We start from the raw sequence: 22,170 nt of genomic DNA on the forward strand, positions 1-22,170 counted from the left end.
TCATCAATATGTGGATTCTATAGGGTATCTGACTCAAGTTTTAGAAAGTAAAGACAGTTGTGCTGGACACATCTTACCCTTGTTAACTGCTGAATCACTAAACAAAAGTACATAACACAGCTTGGCCAGGCTGTCTGTTTATCTGCCTGTCTGTCTCTCTCTGCATGTGCACTTTTCATTTTATTACAATGGCCTCCTTTCACTCGTATTACAAGTAGTAGCCGTCTCCCTGCTGATTTCTGATCATATTGATCTGTGTTTTCATAATTAGCTTTATTATTACAACAATAACAACATTATCCTTTGTCTGTTAACATCTCGCACAAACAGCTGACACCAGCTTCTGATGGAGAGAAGACAGAAGTAGCAATAATATTGAAAAAACAATTGGATCTCCTAGCATTCTTTCTAATCTAGACAGTCATTTACCCCTGCAGCAGCAAATCTTTGTTTTTCTAATCAAGTAGCATCCCGATATAGTAGTATTCTGATATAGCAGCAGGCCTATTCTGATCGGTAGTATTCTGATTAAGTAGATTTCTGATTTAATAGAATTCAACTGTTACTTCCTTCGCCACAAACTTCGTGTTAGGTTTCCAGAAATTTGAGACCCTTAATTTTTATTACGCCAAAAATGGAATATCTAAGTTTTGACTTAAAAAACAAATTTTTGGCAGAAATGCAAAAGTTTCACTCAGAATTTGACGAACTGGTCGAGGACGTCACAAATGAAGGTTCCCTCAACAAAGTGGAAACGGAGGCGCTAAGCAGGTTCAAAGAGGTAAGCTGTAGATTCTTTAAGCAAATTTTATAATGAATAAGTGTTCACGACTTAGCCCAACATTGCATGACTTTATACAAATCGATTTGTAATCAAGTGGACCACATCTGTGTCAGTGTTGTAGTGCAGGAATTCCAAAGACTAAGTCTCTGACAGATTGACTCAACCTTTCGCTACAATAGTAGAAATAACAGGAGAGTTTGAACAGAGCAGATGGAGAGAACGGTTGAAAAATGTATATTAAAATGATGGTATATAGAATGAAATGATTGTATATAAAATGAAATGATGGTACATAGAATGAAATGATTTCATATAGAATGAAATGATGGTATATAGAATGAAATGATGGTATATAGAATAAAATGATGGCATATAGAATGAAATGATGGTATATAGAATGAAATGATGCTGGCAAGGAGCATGCAGTGGTAACATCATTCTCTTTACGTATCAATAGCCATGCAAATGATAATAATCAGTAATAAGACTAATCACTCCAAGTCCAAACCTTGCGGTGTCATGCCAACAGCTGGTCTCTTTCACGCTAGCAACAGCTTCGCCCCCACACACCACAGCTATAGAGGACTCAGCTCTATCCTACCAGCGAAAAATACAAATATATCTCTTGAAATTAATAAAATCTTTTGAAAAATCAAGAAATCTCCTGGAATATAGACAAAATTGTCATTTTGGGAAAAACACCAATTATAAGCGCGGTTAAAAAACAAATGGCATTACACAGTACCCGTATTTGTGCCATCTGTTGAAAGAAGCTTCTTGCGCCTCAAACTAATGAAAAATTACTTGAGGTCAACAATTGTGGAAGATAGATTGAAACATTTGGTAATTCTTGCTATTGAGGGTGATCTATGTTGGAAACAAAAATTCGATTGAAGGCCGACACTGTATGACTTCACTACACGCACGGCTCGTAAAGTAATTCTGTACGTAGTAATGTACGTAGGATGGCTGCCTGGTCGTGCGGTTTGCGCGCTGGACTGTCGTTCGGATTTATCGACGGTCGAGGGTTCAAACCCTGCCCGCTCCCATCCCCCGTCGTCCTGCGGGAGGTTTGGACTAGGAAGTAATTATCTTCAACTCTGAAGGAACATCCGAAACATGTAAAACATTTTACAAAACAAACAATGACTTACTTTCTGCCAAGTCACTTGTTTTCCTGGCAGGCTCAGGCAACCCATTCCATGCTCTAATAACATTAGGGAAGAATGAACTTTTGTACAAATTTGTCCTAGCATATGAAACGTATCCCTGCCCAAAACTGGGCGCCGCGCGATCCGTCTCGTATAGGACCCTGCGATTGTTAAGGCCGGCCCTGCGCAGGATATCCACGAAACGAAACTAACATCATTAATAAGCTTGCGCTATACAAAAACACAAAAAAAAACAAACAAAAAAAAAACACAGAAACCTAGACGGCGTGACATAAGAAAGAATACGGACATCATCCGAGACCAAACGTTACAGAAGGCCTGAACACTGACCTGCAACGTCACAACCTGTGGGCAGTTTAGACCAATAGCTCGTTGCCCTGTCGTACAGACCTATGAGATGGCTACGAGCTATTGATGTACACTGCTCTCAGGTTGTGACATTTGCAGGTTAGTGTTGAGGCCTTCTCGAATGGACCTCATTCACCAATCGTAAACAAACAACATTTAATCACGTGATCTTATTGATAAAACAACGGAAAAAACTGTCACGTGACAACCATCATGAATTAAACATGAGATCGTAAATTATATAGAAGATATAGAGCACCACGTGCTTAATGTTGTTTGTTCACGATTGGTGAATGAGGTCCATTACGATCTAATTTTTAATACACAATGGCTATCACGTGACAGTTGTTTTTTTCTTTGTTTTATCAATATAATCACGTGACTAAATGTTTGTTTACGATTGGTGAATGAGGTCCTTTGTGTCGCATCACCGGCCTAACGGAGATAGACCCATCAAATGTAAACTTGGTTGATTTTTTTTATTTTTTTTGTGACAGTGCGGTACACACACACAAAAGTACGTACACCACCAATACTTATTCGTTGTGTACACAATGCCTAATTCACTAGAACGAGCAGTTGGTAACCTGGACTGAACGTGACATTAGCGTACACATTATACAGGTACAGAGGCTATTGATAGAAGAGTTTGAAACCGAACTTTAACATAAATAAGCTCAAACGAGAACCCCAACCACTTATGAAAAAAAAATATTTCAAGTCAGTAGAGTTATCTGGGCCCATACTGTAACTTTCGGGCGATGTGATGTAGATGTTATCTGCAGCGGACGCCTTGACTGGCTTGGCCTCGTGTTCACAGAATGCCAGAAGGTCGACTCCCACAAGATATTCTGTATGATCTAACAGAAGGCAGGAGATCCACTGGTCGTCCACTTTTACGGTATATGATTGTATGCGGACGCGACATGAAGATTTTGAAAGTCGACACTAAAAGCTGGGAAAACGTGACACTGTATAGATCCACATGGAAAGCGAGCATAAAGGAAGGGTCTCGGATTGCAGATTACAAACACAACAGCGGTAGAAAGAAGGGTCAAAATGCAACAGCCCCTGGTGATTACAGATCACCTGTGACGCAGCTGTGTATCAAGGATTGCCCTCTTTAGTCACACAAGAAGTTGCAAAGGGAAAAGATCGTCTCTCGAACCGTAAAATGCCAAAGATGGTCCAATTTGATGTTTGCCTAGTAAGTGATGGTTGTTAATCGGACCTTACGCATTGGCAATCTGGATATGGTCACTTTACTCATAATAAATATTAGGCTTAGTTAATATAAAGTTTCCCTTTCAGACCTTGCGACCTATGAGTCAGACAATGTAAAGGTCATCTGTTTATGTGGCCTAGGTTAACGAGGGTGTCATGTGGCCAGCACATCGACCAACCGCCTTTACTTTTTCCCAACTAATGTCAGGTACCTATTAGAACTGGGGGGACTTAGAGGCGCCCTAAAGATCTCGAAGAAAAAAATCTCAATCTTTTTCATGATTCGAACCCGGGACTCTCGGTTGGGAAGCCAATCGCTTTACAAATCAGTCACCGCACCCTATTTAATTAACGTAAGACGATTAAATTTTAACCCTGGTGCTATTAATGGGACTCCACTGCTGAGTCTTTGCTTATTTCTATTTTAACGAGTTTTTTTTTTTTTTTTATATTCAGATGATCCGTTACACTGTACCCAGAAGCCTCAACAGTAAAGGTTTGATAGTGGTGATCGCGTACAAATACCTGGTTCCAAATGCTGGCGAAGAGGATCTGAAGATAGCGAGAGTGTTAGGATGGTGCGCTGAAATGGTGAGACCATAAAGACATTCCATGCCGTAGAGATTAGTTGAGACAATACCTCGTTGAGAAAGATGTAATAGGAAGTTTACTCCGTCCCCACGCAATTGCAGACTCAGGACTTTTGAGATTTTGAACTTTATATGTTTTGCTTATATATAAGCCAGAGCCCTCCCTGACTGACTCATTCAGTCATCCGTAATTCTCCCACGTAATGGATTTATCTTATCTTATTTTATATAATACAGACGATACTTACAAAAAAAATGAAGATGATTACGTCCTACGCGTCATGCATTCAGCCATGCATATTAACCAATGACTTAAATTCTGCCAAGTCACTGGTTTTCCTGGCTAGCTCAGGCAACCCATTCCATGCTCTAATAACACTAGGGAAGAAGGAGTATTTGTACAAATTTGTCCTAGCATATGGGATGAGGAATGTGCCTATATCTTTGTGTCTTTCAGAGTATTTTATTAAATTTTGTTTTTGTATTTGAAGATTATGGTTCAGTGTTTTATGTATAATTGCTACTTTACTTTTCAGTCTTCTGTCCTGAAGGCTTTCTAAATTTAGTGATTTTACTAAAGGTGTTACTCTAGTCAAATGTGAATATTCGTTTGTTATGAATCTCACTTCTCTATTTTGTGTCTCTTCCAGTTTCTTAATGTTTTCTTGAGTTGAGGGGTCCCAAACAGAGGATGCATATTCTATTATTGGCCTAACCAAGATTTGTGACTTTTGGCACGCCAGCCAATGCCCTCACAGGTTATGGACGATATTCCTTAAAAAGTACTTGGAATAACTAAGCAATTAAAAAAAATTCCGTTATGCATTATGAATGACCTCAAGTGTCAAGTGTCGTTCCTTTTTTAAAAAATGCTTTTAAAAACCTATTACGGTAACATTCACCCAGATATCCATTTTTCCCACCCCTGCCCAACTAATAACTGATATAATTACGCTTCGTATAAGCTTTTTTATTTTAAAAATATTGTTTTTATAATGTTTCTCTTCCTTTTTTTTTTTACTCGGTCAGCCGCGATGCGTGCGGTCAAGCGTGACACCATGTGGTAATCTTATAAACCAGGACCAGGTTTAGACTTAATATGATTCTTAGCTATTTGAGACGTGAAAACTTTTTTAATCAACATACAACCCTATAGCTTTGCTATTTGTTATTCAAATAATAGAAAATATCATAGAACTTTTTTTTTTTTTCTGTAGACCCCCGGTTTAACTTGCACACTTTTGCAAATTCATCAACTTTTTTTTTAAACAAATTTCTAACTGTAGTTAGTTTAAGAGTGAAAAAGTAATTTAAAACTACATAGTACGTTATGGAGATCCTATCTTTTTTATTGATAACATTTAAATTTAAACCAATGAAAATAACAATGAATATGTATTACTGGAATCACCAACAAACACACTGGAAATGTTTATTTGTTTAAATGTTGTTGTTTTTTTTTGCAGGTTTGTCATAAGTTGCTACGGATATTCTGTTTCATATAGAAATGTGTTGTTCTATGAAGTATCTTTCAAACATTAAATATTGATTAAATTAATTAATTTGCCTTATGTACTGAGCGCCTAAAGGCAGCACGGAAAACCAACTCCTAGATACCCCCTCCCCCCCACTGGTCCACAAAATAGATTGGACCAAAAGCGCTCTGAGCATGCTATAAGCAAGAAAGTAGTGCTATATAAAAGCTGTAATAATAATGTATTATTGTAAAAGTTTTCGGAAAAAGTTTCTCGTGTATTTCTTGCTCTTTCACGTCTGGCTCAAATGTTGAGTCCGCGTAAGTAACTGTTTTCATTAACAGGAGAAGGGGCAAAGGTGAGTAACTGGCGCCGTAACCAGTAAGCTTCGAGCAGGATGGGCTTATTAGCCTTGGCTACCCACCTAGCAGAAGGAAAACTGAATTCAAATCTCTGCTGCTTTGCAACTTTACCCAAACATGGGAAAGGTTTCGTGGGTCAAACTTGTGGAAAAATAAGGAGACGGCGACCATTAGGTGCCACACCTTGTCAGACCTGTGACGCCGCTGATCCCAAACTGTATATATGTCGTTTGCAAAGAATCACTTAAGAAGTTTTTAATTGTATAACTCATGCCATCGATGTGTCCTTGAATTGGTTGCTTAAAGAAATTCTTTTAATAGTAACAGATGTAGGTTTGTGTAAAACGGCTGGTAAATTCAATGTTTGACCTTTGCCGTTTTCCTCATTTTGCTATAAGTAAAGAAATCTTGTAAGACGCTCACAAAGTATCATCCTCTCTATATGATGTCGAAGAGAGATTTTGTGGGTCTATTCTAAACTTAATCTTTGAGTGTTCGAAAGTATTATCAGTGTTACATTGTCTCAGATGATCCTCCAGCGTAATTGGTTTCATTTTGTCATAAAAAGGCACTTAGGTAAACGCTTGTTTGAGAAGAAAGGAATGAATTCCAATTTTAAATAATCGAAGATGTTCAGTCTACATTTCTTTTTTAAAACATTAGTTACACGTAGACAAAATTAAGCTTTTTAAATAGGTATTGGAATTAAATACAACAATTTTTCGTTTCAATAGCAGGATAAATATTGAAAGAATTAACTTGGGTACAAATCATATATATTAGTGTAGGAAATAATTACATTAATGGAATGTAAAATAGAGTCACGACCTACTTAAATGAAATCTATTATCGTAGACCCCCGGTGACATCTCACAGACCCCCAATTTATTTTTTTTCACTTTCGTAGACCCCTTGGAAGTCTTCGTAGACCCCTGGGGGTGTATATAGACCCCTTTGGGAATCACTGCTGTAGACTTTAACAAAACTTAACGATTTATTAAGTGCTACTAAAAGTGTAAAAAAAAAAAAAAAAGATAACTAACTACTTCTTTGTTTTAGCTTTTCCAACAATGTTAAATATTAATGCGCCATAACTTTTTTTTTGTTTTCAATGCAGTTACAATCTTCTTTTATCGTATCAGACGATATGATGGATAACTCTGAACTACGAGACGGAAAGATGTGCTGGTACAGAAAGGTGACGCTTTTAACTTTTCACAATCTAAAACATGTAACAGGTCAAGTTGGTGACCTATTTTTTTGGTTTCCGAACCTGGGTCCTGGGTTTGAATGTCAGTAAAGACTGAGATTTTGAATTTCTTGATTTTTAGGGGGTCCCCGAGTCCACCCAACTCCAATGGGTACTTGGCTTTAGTTGGGGAAAGTAAAGATGGTTGGTCGTTGTTCTTGCCGCATGACTTCCTGATTGTTAACAGTTGGCCAGATAAATAGATGACCTTAACATCATCTGCCCTATAGATCGCAATGTCTGAAATGGGAACTTTTTTTTTTACTCGACACCTATCAAACATTTAGTGGTCCGGTTAAGTTATGAGCCCTGGCAGTTGTCTGAGTGGCCCGGGTTTAAGGCATTTGACAACCTGCTCGCCGCCATCCCCAGTCGACCAGCGGGAGGTTTAATCTAGGATGTAGTCATCTTAAAATCGGAAGTAACACCCGAAACAAGATTAAACAAAACCAAACAACCAACTTAAAAAAAAAAATCCTCCAAAGTAAAAGTTCCCATTTCAGACCTTGCAATCTATTGGGCAAATGATGTAAAGGTCATCTGTGGCCCACGGTTAACGAGGGTGTCATATGGCCAGCGCAACGACCAACTGCCTTTACTTTCCCTCCACTGATCTCAGATACCCATTAGAGCTGGGTGGACTTAAAGGTGCCCATAGATACCGAAATTAAAAATTTAAGTTTTCATCAGGATTCGAACCCGGGACCCCCTGGTCGGAAGCTAACCGCTTTACCACACAGCCACTCTGCCTCCAAAAGGCACCTTCCAATCAATGAGGTTACTCTCCAATCCACCACAGAGTTGTCGTTATGTCCTAATGTCTGTCAAGGGATTTCACTTAATATCCAAAACATAGCCAATGAACCAAGTGGGAAAGTCGGAACTTCCATCATGGCAGGCATTCAATTGTTGTCTTTTTGTGTTTTTCAGAACAAGTTAGGCAATAAGGCTCTCAACGATTGCTTTCTGTTAGAGTCTTATGTCTACAAACTCATCAGACGATTTACGTCACGGAAACAGTATTACGTCCATCTTGTGGAGCTATTTTTAGAAGTGAGTAGTATTGTACTAGATTGTATAATAATAATAATAATAATAATAATAACAATAATATTATAAATACTCACCACAAGAGGTTCTCGAGTCTACGGATCATCTACTATACTGGGATAGGCCTATTTTGACTGACAAAACGGTAGATTTTAATCGCCCAGAACTGCTGCTCATCGATAAAAAAGAAAAGGCCGCTACCATTATTGACATCGCCGTACCACTATCTCATAATTAAAAAAAAAACTGAGCTGGAAAAACAACGCAAAATATGGGAACCTTTGCTTGGAGATAAAGCGTTTATGGAAATTATCTAAAATAACAATATACCCCATTGTCATATCAACCTAGGGGATAATAACAACTGACCTCACAGATACCTTCAAGGCCCTTGGCATTCCCAAGAACATTCTCGTTGCCTGCCAGGACTGCTGCAGACCTACCACATCACCAGAAAATTCCTCGGTGGAAACTGATAAAGGGACTGCGATGAATTTTGTTTCCCTTTAACGAAACTCGACCCTTGCTTCGCCAGAGAATGACTACTCGCTCTTTTATAATAATAATTTTATTTATAAAGCGCTGTTAACAAACAAAATGTAGGCTCAAGGCGCTTTGATAACATTACAAACACAAACACGACAACAGTAATCAAAAACTAATCTAAAAAAGTTTTAAACAAGTAGGTCTTAATGTTCTTCTTAAAAGTGGTATAGCATGTTGTCTGTCTGAGATCAATGTAGAGTGAGTTCCAAACCTTTGGTCCATGCACTGAAAAAGCCTGCAGACCGTGGCTTTTGAGGGAGAAACGTGGCACCACTAAAAGCGTTGCGTCCATTGAGCACAGGGCTCTCTGTGGGACATATGGAGTAATCGGTTCTCTAAGGTAGAGGGGCATCTCATTGTTATATATACACTGATGACAATAACATAACAGATATAAACACAAGAGTTAAAATGACAAACTAATCTAAGAAAGTTTTGAAAAGGTAGGTCTTTATGTTTTTTCTAGAATCTAGTGACGGAGGTTGTTTGTCTGAGATGAATGGGGAGTGAGTTCCAAGCCTTTAGTTCATGCACTAAAAAAAGCCCGCAAACCGAAACTAGGCGTAATCAGAAGCGTTGAGTCCATGGAGCGCAGTGATCTACAAGGGACATATGTGGTGATCAGTTCACTAAGGTACAAGGTCATTTTTTTTTGTGGTGGTAGATGCAGTGTTGACAAAGTGTGGCCACCTTATGGTTACTTCTTGCATTCACAGGAAGCCAATGGAGTGAACGCAGGAGAGCTGTAACAGAATCACGTCTTGTTTTTTCGTAGGACTATTTGTGCAGCGTCGTTTTACATTTGCACTCTAAGAACGAGTTCAGAATCAATGAAATTGATCATAAAAAGAATCAACTTAAAATAGGTAGAGAAACTGTAAGGCATCCATTCTTACCATTCCACAGCTCCGCTCCGCCGGGTCGGACACTTATTTAGCTCGAGGGACGACCGCATACCAAAGGCAATCTTTTTTTATGTTTGCGAGCTTAAAGAAAGTCGGCGTGACCTAGGTGCCCTGGAAGTTCCATAAAGATCAACCAGGTGCCATTCCGCTCTCACTTAGAGGAAAGAAGCTCGCAGCTGATGGATTCTGAAAGAGTCAGTTGGAGAGCTTATTATTATTTTTCTCTTAGTATAATTACTTTAAATACAACGTGTTATTTTAATTTTGTTATAAAGGTAACGGATAAAGTAGTGATAGGTCAGTGCATAGACGTCATCACATGTCCAAAAGAGGGCAGCCTCGATTTCACCAAGTTCAACATGGATAGATACTGTGAAGTAGCCAGATTGAAATGTGGGTTCTCTCTGCCACTGACTATCGCCATGCGTATGGTAGGTTTCAGGATTTTATCTCTTACTAGCATCTAGAAGATAATGCTTTTTTAAAAATCTAGTTGTATGAGCCATGAATTAAAATGAAATGGTTTCACCCTTTATGAATGGATTTGTTGTCGATGCTCTAAAGTCTATAAGATGAATCGTACTCATTCTAGTACTTTTTTTGCGGCCTTCTTCAGTTGAGAAGCGACAATGGATAAACTCATAGAAATGAGATGATTCCTGGGCGTTAGCTATGGTCAGAATGATGTCGCACTCACAGGTGTTCCCCCCACTCTCCAAGCTGCTGATGTTTCCAAAGAAACAGCAAGTGCCGATACAGTTTGAGGTCTTCGCGTCGCAGGTTCTGCCAGGGTTTACCTTCTCCTAGGGGGGTGGCTAGCCATGGCTAACGAGTCTGTACTGAATTAGGCACAAGCTACCCGCCTTCACCCTTTCTCATGGTTCCTCAAGGTTGTCCTTGTCGGAAGTTGTAATGGATATAAGCACTCCACTACCTACAAAATGCTTCCTGATAAAATGTGCTTCAAATAGGCTCTGATAGCCAGTCCAACAAGTGTGGCCCAGATATTGAGTCCGGCGGAACCTTTTTCACTTAGCTTTCTCATACCAAAATGCTCAACACACACACACACACAAACAAACATACACGCACATATTCAAATATAGATAAACAAAAAAAAAGATGAAAGCTAAAAGTAAAGCACTTTCATGTTGAAAGAGCATGCTCAGAGCGCTGTGGTCTAATCTCTCTTGGGAATGAGGACAGATTAAGAAGCTTAACCGGGTTTCGAACTCGAGACACCTTGATAAGTACCCCACATCCCATTTCTCCACACTTTTCTCCGTATAATATTGCTATATTCAAAACTGTTTCTAAATTGTCGAAGTATCGCTAAATAGTCGAAGTATCGCTAAATTGTCGAAGTATCGCTAAATAGTCGAAGTATCGCTAAATAGTCGAAGTATCGCTAAATAGTCGAAGTACCGCTAAAAAGTCGAAGTATCGCTAAATAGTCAAAGTATCGCTAAATAGTCGAAGTACCGCTAAAAAGTCGAAGTATCGCTAAATAGTCGAAGTATCGCTAAATAGTCGAAGTACCGCTAAATATTCGAAGTATCGCTAAATAGTCGAAGTATCGCTAAATAGTCGAAGTACCGCTAAAAAGTCGAAGTATCGCTAAATAGTAGAATTATCGCTAAATAGCAGAAGTATCGCTAAATAGTACAAGTATCGCTAAATTGTTGAAGTATCGCTAAATAGTCGAAGTATCGCTAAAAAGTCGAAGTATCGCTAAATAGTAGAATTATCGCTAAATAGCAGAAGTATCGCTAAATAGTACAAGTATCACTAAATAGTACAAGTATCGCTAAATAGTACAAGTATCGCTAAAAGCGTTTTTAATCGGCAAGTATATATGTAAAATAGCAGGCATACAAAAAAAGTGTTTGTGCATAGCGACCTAAAAAAAAACCCAGATCTACTGAAAGGTAATGCAAAGCTTGTTTTTTTTTTGTTTTTCTTCCAGGCAGGAATTTCTGAGACAAACTTCTATACCATAGCAGATAACATCATGCTGGAGATGGGACTCTTCTCCCAAGTAGAGGTAATTCTGTTGGTAGTATTCTGCAGACTAGTGTCAACAATAATGCTTAACAAAAATATTATACAAAGCACGTCTCAACTCACTCTGTCTGTTTGACTGTCTGGTAAAAGTTTGTACACGTTATTTCTCCCACACCCAATCTCGGATCAAGCTGAAACCTTGCACAATTATTTCTTTAACATGACAACACAAGAATCAATTTAAAAAAAAAAATAAAACCAATTCGTTAATTAATTATTGATAATAAATTAATTTGTTTGGCAACTTGAACAAGGGAAAGAAATGTAGTTGACTGAAGTGGTGGTATAAGCTGAATTAGTCCCCTTTTAGGTCGTCATCTGAGTCTTAGTGAAGACAAACTTAAAAATAGGACGAGACTATAGAAACAATAGTTCATAAGCCCTCCACCGTTTTGGCCTGAGAAACCTGAGAAGGCTTGAGCCATGAGTTCGAATTCAGATCATGTCCTCTTGTCAATTCTTATCTATGCTTTTTGATTGTTAGTCTAGATTTATCACAAATTTTAATTACTTGATAGATCCAAACTAATTGATACAACTACTACTACTACTAATATAAGTGTTTTTAAAAAGTATTTTAAAAATATTTTCTTGTTGTATGAATAAGACAAGCATAAACTCATAATGGGGAACAGACGTAGCTTGTCATTATCATCATCTGACCCTTGACTTTCGTAGTAGGGGGCGCTGTGATAGTTCGCGAAACCAAATCCCTCCACTTCGCCCAGTCATCAGCTTTTCTTAGCAGGATTTCAAGAGAGAGGCCCGTCCATTCTTTCATTTTATGCATCCATATTTTCTTTGGACGACCCTTTCTTCGTGTTCCTTCCACTGTACATTGAAGAATGACTTTCGATAGTGAGTCATGTCTAGCACTATGACCAAACCAGCTCAAGCTTTCGTTTCCTCACAGTATTGAGTAGTTCTTTTTCGAGTGTGTGGGCTTATACACAGAGACAATAAAACATTCTGACTAAATACCGAAACAGATCAGAATAGGACGAAAATATTCACACACACACACACATACACACACACATACACACAAACACTCTCTCTCTCTCTTTCACACACACACATACACACACACCAATAAACAAAATTTATATTCGAAATTGCAAACAGCCAATCGGAAAGCCTCTTTACATAATTAACAAACCCACTGGGCATTCAATACAGCTTCATATAAATTCCATATAAGACTGCTGCCCGTCAAATAATTGTAATATTTAACACTAGTCGACTTGCGGTGTAGCATACGCCGCTATTTTGCAAGGCCGGCCTTAGGCCACTGCAACCTATGCGACCGCAGCGGGCCCCGCACTTTCATAGGCCCCACGCTAATCCTAGGTGTAAATTATTAAATTAAACCATTTTATAAATTATTAACAGATTTCCCGCGGCCTCCTGATTTACCAGGAACTCCTTGAAATCTCCTGAGCTTGCAAAATATACGAAAAAGTCCTAGAAATCTCCGAAAATTATTAAAACCTTTTAAAACTCACAAAAACCACCAGAAATATAGACAAAAATGTCATTAAATTTGGAAAACTCTTATACTACCCGCATTAAAAAAAAAACGGTATTATACAATACCCGTTATTATGGAATCTGGTGAAAGAAGCTTCTCGCGCCTCAAACTAATGAAGAAATATTTAATACAGGGGCTGCACAATTTTTACGTTTCATAGTTATGATGACTTATAATAGTAACATATTATTATTGATACACAATTAGACAATGTTTGCAATAGATTGACGTGTCCATTCTATTTAGACATTTGTTCCACGGATATTACAGAATGATTACTTAGACTGTTATGATTCCGATGTATCCAGAAAAATCGGAAACGACATAGAGGAACGCAAATGTACTTGGCTCATTGTCCGTGCTCTGGAAGTGGCCACACCAGAACAGAGGCGGAGACTTATGGTGGGTATTTGTTTGTTGTTGTTTTTATTATTTTTGGATACAGTGATTTCAACGTATTCAGTGTTTATACTTGTTATGACTTCCTTAAGCGTTGAATTGTTCACACTATCAAACGGTCTCTCGAAGTTAAGTAACATTTGAAGGTTTGGTGGTGCTTCTACACAAACAAAGCGAAGAAACAGTGTTTTAGACAATTTGCAATTTTTTCCAACTTAATTCACCTCACCTCACCTATCTCTTAGTCTGTTGACACAGTTGGGACACCACACAAGATCTGTCGACCGTCTTTCTCCTTTCCTCACTGTCTCTTGCCTTGGTTAGAATTCCCTAAGAATTCACTATTCACTAAGACAATTAGTTCAGTGTTGAACAAAATTCCAATCAAACATAAATCAATTACGCAAATCATAAGCGTGGTAGAATATTTTGCCTGAAGAATAATATTACCAATAAATAACACACAGTGAACAGTCACTGATAAAAAATTACTATCAATGACTATTGACTAACGACTAACAACCAATGATCCCAAATGAAAAATGGTTTCCTAGGACTAATGATCCCAAATGACCAATGGTTCCCAAGGACTTATGATCCCAAATGACCAATTGTTCCCAAGGACTAATGATCCCAATTGACCAATGGTTCCCAAGGACTTATGATTCCAAATGACCAATGGTTCCCAAGGACTAATGATCCCAAATGACCAATGGTTCCCAAGGACTAATGATCCCAAATGACCAATGGTTCCCAAGGATTAATGATCCCAAATGACCAATGGTTCCCAAGGATTAATGATCCCAAATGACCAATGGTTCCCAAGGACTAATGATCCCAAATGACCAATGGTTCCCAAGGATTAATGATCCCAAATGACCAATGGTTCCCAAGGATTAATGATCCCAAATGACCAATGGTTCCCAAGGACTAATGATCCCAAATGACCAATGGTTCCCAAGGACTAATGATCCCAAATGACCAATGGTTCCAAAGGACTAATGACCCCAATTGACCAATGGTTCCCAAGGACTAATGATCCCAAAGGACCAATGGTTCCCAAGGACTAATGATCCCAAATGACCAATGGTTCCCAAGGACTAATGATCCCAAATGACCAATGGTTCCAAAGGACTAATGATCCCAAATGACCAATGGTTCCCAAGGACTAATGACCCCAATTGACCAATGGTTCCCAAGGACTAATGATCCCAAATGACCAATGGTTCCCAAGGACTAATGATCCCAAATGACCAATGGTTCCCAAGGACTAATGATCCCTAATGACCAATGGTTCCCAAGGACTAATGATCCCAAATGACCAATGGTTCCCAAGGACTAATGACCCCAATTGACCAATGGTTCCCAAGGACTAATGATCCCAAATGACCAATGGTTCCCAAGGACTAATGATCCCAAATGACCAATGACCCCAATGATTAATGATCTCGATAACGTAGCCTTGTTTTACTTTAACTGATACATTAAATAGTATTTAGATATTTTGTTTAGGTTTACAATGATTGGGCTAATTGACGAACCAAATGTTCATGGGAATGAAGTGACAGATTAACGAGGATATAGATTGAATATAAAGAAGAGAAATCAAAGATCTGCAAAAAATATACCGAAAAAAAAAGATACATTCTTTTTTTAACTTGTAGATAAATGTTCCTCTTGATTGTCCGGGGTTTGAACCCCGTCGGTTATCCCTCGCAGTCCTGTGGGAGATTTAGGCTGTAATCATTTTCCATTCTTAAATAACTCCCGAAACATGTTCAACAAACAACATGTCTTATGTATTAAATCTCTCTTATAAATAATCTGAACTCTCAAGTGACATTCAGACAGTTGTTGTTAAGTGCAGATGAGACTCTTAAATTAATCACCTATAGACTCATAGATAGTAGATGATGAAGACTTTAATCTTGAGAAAACCATTATATATATATATATATATATATATATATATATATATAGTTCGTCCATCGTGGTTCGATGATGACCACTTTGTCATCCAATAACAACCTAGTGTACATCACTCCGTTTTTAGATCCTTCTTACCTCTGCACTCTCCTAACACGCTTTCGCACCATCCAACATTCACGCTTTGCTGCGCACGTAACAGTTGTGTGTTTTTTTTTAAAGGAATTATACGAGAAATGCAACGTACCAGACACTACAGCCATAGATGAGGTAAAACGCATCTACCAAGACCTGGACCTACCTAGTCTTTACGCCCAGTATGAGGCTGAGAGTTACAGGAGGGTGCTAGGCATGATTGACTCCCTGGACGGTAGATTACCAAAAGGCATATTCCTGGAATTTGTAAACTTCATCTACAGGAGACAAAAGAGTAAGCTCTCCAGCTGACGTGCCAACTACCATTGGGCGAATAACAATAGCTAGCTATTTTTGGCATTTCTAGCTAGTGGACAGACTAATGAACGTGTTGATAACCTATGTGTCTTAAGAAGTAATTAATAAATTGTACATATTTGAACATTGCAAAATCTAATTTCTTAACTCTATTGCTTGAAGCTCAAAGCAAATGTCACAATTTAGTTAGCGTCCTTGACATTGTTTAGCTTATATTGTTCTTTCAAAATCTTTTTCGTTCTTCCTAGTTTTTCCAAAGCTTCTATCAACTCACTCTGTCTGTCTGTCTGTCTGGTCAAACGTTAGCACACGTTGTTTCTCCTACACCCAATCTCGGATCAAGTTGAAATTTCGCACAATTATTTCTTTTACCTGACAACACAAGAATCAATTTAAAAGAATTAACCAACTAATGAACTATTGGCAATTAATTATTTTGTGTGTATCTCGAAGAAGGAAACGAAATAGTACTTGACTGAGGTGGTGGTATAAGCTGAAGTAGTCCCTTTGATAGGGCGCCTCTTTAAAGTAAGGTTGAAACAAACAATAGATAACTATACAATCTTCTATGTTCATACGCAACTCACAGGCCGTTCCACCCCCCAGCCCTCTTTAGTAAATGGGTTTAAAAAACGATCACAATGAAATTCCCGCAGGTCTCTCTTTCTTTGTACCCCCCACTCCCACCGTCCTAAGTGGTCCAGATAAGTGATTGTATCATAGCATATTGAGAAAGCTAATAGCAGGAAATAGCGCAAAACAAAACAAAAAAATGGTGAAAATATTTCTAATCGCACAGATTTATTGCTGTTGGTTTAGACGTCTATTATAAACTTAATGACATGACAGATCCAAATGAATTGATACAACTACACTTCGTATAAGCTTTGTTAAAAAAAAAGCATTTTTTTTTTTTTTATGTTTTTCTTGTTATTTTTCTTTCTTTTATCGCCTTCACATTTATCCAGACCGATTTCTCTTTTTGATCCATGTGATTTGATTTTATTGCACAAAGAATGAATCATCCAATAGGAGATCGCTGTGTTCCAAATAAAATGTTTGTTTGTAAAATGTTTGTTTGTAAAATGTTTGTCAAATGTTTGTTTGTAAAATGCTTGTAAAATGTTTGTTTGTAAAATGTTTGTAAAATGTTAGTAAAATGTTTGTTTGTAAAATGTTAGTTTGTAAAATGTTTGTAAAATGTTTGTTTGTAAAATGTTTGTAAAATGTTTGTTTGTAAAATTTTTGACATGTTTCGGATTTTCGGAGTCGAGGATCATCTACTTCCTAGTTCAAAGCTCCCACACGACGACGGGGGATGGGAGCGGGCAGGGTTTGAGCTTGAGACCATCTAGATAACCGAACGACAGTCCAGCGCGCATTCCACTGGACCAATATGTGCCATAACTCTACTGCTGCCACACGTTATCTGTCCGTGACTATTTCTACCAGTCTCTCCCCTTATTTAATTGTCCTACCAATTAGTCTCACCCCCTTCTTTAATTGTCCTACCAATTAGTCTCACCCCCTTCTTTAATTGTCCTACCAATTAGTCTCACAACTTCTTTAGTTGTCCTACCAATTAGTCTCACAACTTCTTTAATTGTCCTACGAATTAGTCTCACCCCTTCTTTAATTGTCCTACCAATTAGTCTCACCCCCTTCTTTAATTGTCCTACCAATTAGTCTCACCCCTTCTAATTTGTCCTACGCTCATTTTAATTTGATGAACATACGCCTGGAGAATGCATTCTTTTCGTTTCAGGCATATTATTAAAGTAGCATATATTGTTATATATGGTAGCATATATTGTTGTATATGGTAGCATATATTGTTGTATATGGTAGCATATATTGTTGTATATAGTAGCATATATTGTTGTATATGGTAGCATATATTATTAAAAATGGTAGCATATACTGTTATATATGGTAGCATATATTATTGTATATGGTAGCATATATTATTAAAAATGGTAGCATATATTGCTATATATGGTAGCATATATTTTTATATATGGTAGCATATATTGTTGTATATGGTAGCATATATTGTTGTATATGGTAGCATATATTATTATATATGGTAGCATATATTTTTATATATGGTAGCATATATTGTTATATATGGTAGCACATATTGCTATATTGGTAGCATATATTGTTATATATGGTAGCTCATATTGCTATAATTGTAGCATATATTGTTATATATGGTAGCATATATTGTAGTATATGGTAGCATATATTGTTGTATATGGTAGCATATATTGTTGTATATGGTAGCATATATTGTTGTATATGGTAGCATATATTGTTGTATATGGTAGCATATATTGTTGTATATGGTAGCATATATTGTTGTATATGGTAGCATATATTGTTGTATATGGTAGCATATATTGTTGTATATGGTAGCATATATTATTCAAAATGGTAGCATATACTGTTATATATGGTAGCATATATTGTTGTATATGGTAGCATATATTATTAAAAATGGTAGCATATACTGTTATATATGGTAGCATATATTGTTGTATATGGTATCATATATTATTAAAAATGGTAGCATATACTGTTATATATGGTAGCATATATTGTTGTATATGGTAGCATATATTATTAAAAATGGTAGCATATATTGCTATATAAGGTAGCATATATTTTTATATATGGTAGCTTATATTGCTATATTGGTAGCATATATTGTTATATATGGTAGCATATATTGTTGTATATGGTAGCATATATTGTTATATATATCCTAGCATATATTGTTATATATTGTAGCATATATTGTTATATATGGTAGCATATATTGTTGTATATGGTAGCATATATTGTTGTATATGATAGCATATATTGTTGTTGTATATGGTAGCATATATTGATGGTTCCCGGTAATTTCTTCCACGGTCATTTCATCCCCTGGTCATTTCATCCTTCGTCACCTCATCCCCGGTCACTTCACCCCCTGTCATTTCATTCCCTTGTCAACAGCACATCACGCAACAATATGCGCAGGATAAATTTGACATCCCATCAACAAACAGACACAATATAACTAAATTTAAACTCCGCATTACAACATCTACTTATTGAAATATATTCTTTCATTTCTCAACAAGTATGAAGAGACTGGTCGGAACACTATCAACACTCTAATAACATGTCTCAAATATCAAAAAAGAATTCTAAATAAACATACTTATATATCTGATGAAACGAGACAAAATCTTAGCACAATTACACAATGACTAAAATATTTAATTGGGGATGAAATGACCGGGGATGAAAAGACCGGGGATGAAATGATCGGTCACTAAGAAAAAGCCTTTGACCGAGTAAGCCATAGCTTCTTGTTCAATGTGCTTGAGAAATGTAAAATAATGTCCCTGTTAATCATATATATTGTAATGACCATGCTCTGTAGTGACTCTATGGCTGCGCACCAGCGCACGAGAATAGACTAAATGAATGGGGAGACAGGAAGAGGAAGTGCGAGGAGATTGAGATGAGCCTTGTTTTTTTTATCTATTTTTATTCTTGTAAATATTGTCTTTGTTCCCTCACGGTTGAGTTGCTTACTTTAAATGTTGTAACACTCTAAAGCTTGTCTATACAATACAACAAGTCGGCCAATGTTATGCCTTTATCTTATGATATGCTTTCTTGGAGGTTGGGTGATGTCATAAATGAATAGTTTAGTCTCTAGTTCATTCGGTGGGTGGAATGAAGAAAATGTACATTTTAAGCATTTTTTTTTCATATATTAATTAGTAAGAAGCGCTCAGATTTAGTAGGGCCGAGTAGTAATAAAAGTATATTAAAGAGGACGGTGTCCTCTCTCTCGACATAATTTTGACATCAATAGATAATTCAATAAAATGTGAAAAAGTAGATCTATGTATTTAAAAATTTTATGTTATTTTAATGGTATTCTACTATTCGTAATATTTTTAAAAAATTACATCTTTATATAAAAATTAAATTTAAACAGTTCAAATAATTTAATAAAAAGAATGAAAACTTCTTAATTATTCCTTAGACTGTAGCGTCACTGGGGTGGTGTCACAAGATTAGCTCCAAGTGTCTCTCCCTATGAATTATTTTCGCCATCAAAAAGTCCGGATACCTCCTTTCATTGTTTCAAAACTGTAATTACTCTCGTGTCTTTTTTAGCGGCCCCCGAAAGGGGAATAGACTCTATTAGTTTTAAGTGAAATATATGTCCGTCCGTTCCGTTTAGATATTGTAAACTAGAAAAGATATTGAAAATCCGACATCACACTATTTTAGACCATTCAAAGTTCTGATGCAACGGCTACTTTTTTTTTTTCTGAAAGCGAAAAATCTAATTTTTAAAAACAGTTATGCAAGCAGTTTTTTTAAAGAGAAAAAGCTAATTAGTATAGTAATCTTGTAAACTTTATTTTCCTGAACAATTTTTATTATAGCGGAATATTTTGCCTCCTAACGATTCCAACAAAGAGATAGTCTTTTCAAAACAATTATATCAATTATACGACTTTAGTTAGGCAAGGAAAGGCGCAGTAGCTAGGCGGTAAAGCGCTTGGCTTCCGAACCGGGAGTCCCGGGTTCGAATCCTGGTGAAGACTGGGACTTTCACCTTCGGATCCTTGGGCTCCTCTGAGTCCACCCAGCTCTAATGGGTACCTGACATTAGTTGGGGAAAAGTAAAGGCGGTTGGTCGTTGTGTTGACACCCTCGTAAACCGTAGGCCACAAAAACAGATGAACTTTACATCATCTGCCCTATAGACCATAAGGTCTGAAAGGGGAACTAGTTAGACCAAGTTCGCATCTAACTTTGCATTCACTTGCACCTATCCTTTGATCTGATGGACCGTTGGAGCACTACACCAGATCTGTCAACCTTCTTTCTCCATTCTTATCTCTCATTTGTCTTTGATATAATTTCATTTGGATGTTCTTTCTGAAAATATTGAAGCCTGCCTGGGTGGACTACTTTGGAGCCGATTTTGAGTTTGTGTTTCCACACAAACTGTCTTTGTAACCTTGTTAAATTTTGATTTTATTTTTGTTTGGACATTTTATTAAAAGTGTATAATACATTTTTAGGTTTGTAATAATAAGATTAGAAACAGATTTACCGACAAATAACGTGTATTCCTTATACGATGAAAATAAAACAATTTGTTAGATTAACATTCCACAGCAAAGTTTGTAACAAGCATTGATCTTTCGTCGCAAGTAAATTTGACATCTCTTAACCCTTTCTCTCCGTAATTATTTACTACATTCTGGTGGAATCAACGCTGGTATCGTCAGTTAGGAAGAAAGAGTTTATCTATCTCATATGTCATCGCTTTTAGCATTTCTCTCTCATTACATACCTGACAGTGTCACCGCTATTAGCATTTCTCTCTCATTACATACCTGACAGTGTCACCGCTATTAGCATTTCTCTCTCATTACATGCCTGACAGTGTCACCGCTATTAGCATTTCTCTCTCATTACATACCTGACAGTGTCACCGCTATTAGCATTTCTCTCTCATTACATACCTGACAGTGTCGCCGCTGTTAGCATTTCTCTCTCATTATATGCCTGACAGTGTCACCGCTATTAGCATTTCTCTCTCATTACATGCCTGACAGTGTCACCGCTATTAGCATTTCTCTCTCATTACATGCCTTACATTGACATCGCTATTAGCATTCCTCTCTCATTACATGCCTGACAGTGTAGAATCTCACTATATTCTGTCCTCGCTAATTGAGTTACTTTCTCATATCTCGTGCTTATTTTTTTTATTAATACCTATTTTAGACCTTGAGATCTTTAGGGTAGATGATGTAAAGGTCATCTGTTACTGTCGCTCACGGTTAACGAGGATGTCATGAGGTCAGCACAACGACCAACCGCCTTTACATTTCTTCAATTAATATCAGATACACATTGGAGCTACGTAGACTCAGAGGAGATCCCGAAATTCAAAACCCAAATCTTCAATGAGATTTAAACCATTGAACCTGGTTCTGAAGCCAAGCGTTTTATCTCTCAGCCACCGCGACTTCTGGTACATTTCTTTTACTATCTCTCGC

The 22,170-nt window shown here is 37.3% G+C and overlaps 1 protein-coding gene across 1 annotated transcript; it reads left to right on the top strand.

Moving 5' to 3' along the window:
• The first annotated feature begins 484 nt into the window (after positions 1-484).
• On the top strand, positions 485-17,084 carry LOC129928800 (farnesyl pyrophosphate synthase-like). The gene is made up of 8 exons (XM_056044839.1): positions 485-781; positions 3,985-4,119; positions 7,073-7,153; positions 8,135-8,257; positions 9,981-10,136; positions 11,672-11,749; positions 13,571-13,702; positions 15,848-17,084. The coding sequence occupies exons 1-8, from the start codon at positions 635-637 to the stop codon at positions 16,070-16,072; spliced, it is 1,077 nt and encodes a 358-aa protein (XP_055900814.1). The 5' UTR covers positions 485-634; the 3' UTR covers positions 16,073-17,084.
• Positions 17,085-22,170: the final 5,086 nt, after the last annotated feature.

Source organism: Biomphalaria glabrata, chromosome 10, assembly GCF_947242115.1.
Source record: "Biomphalaria glabrata chromosome 10, xgBioGlab47.1, whole genome shotgun sequence".
NCBI lineage: Eukaryota > Metazoa > Mollusca > Gastropoda > Planorbidae > Biomphalaria > Biomphalaria glabrata.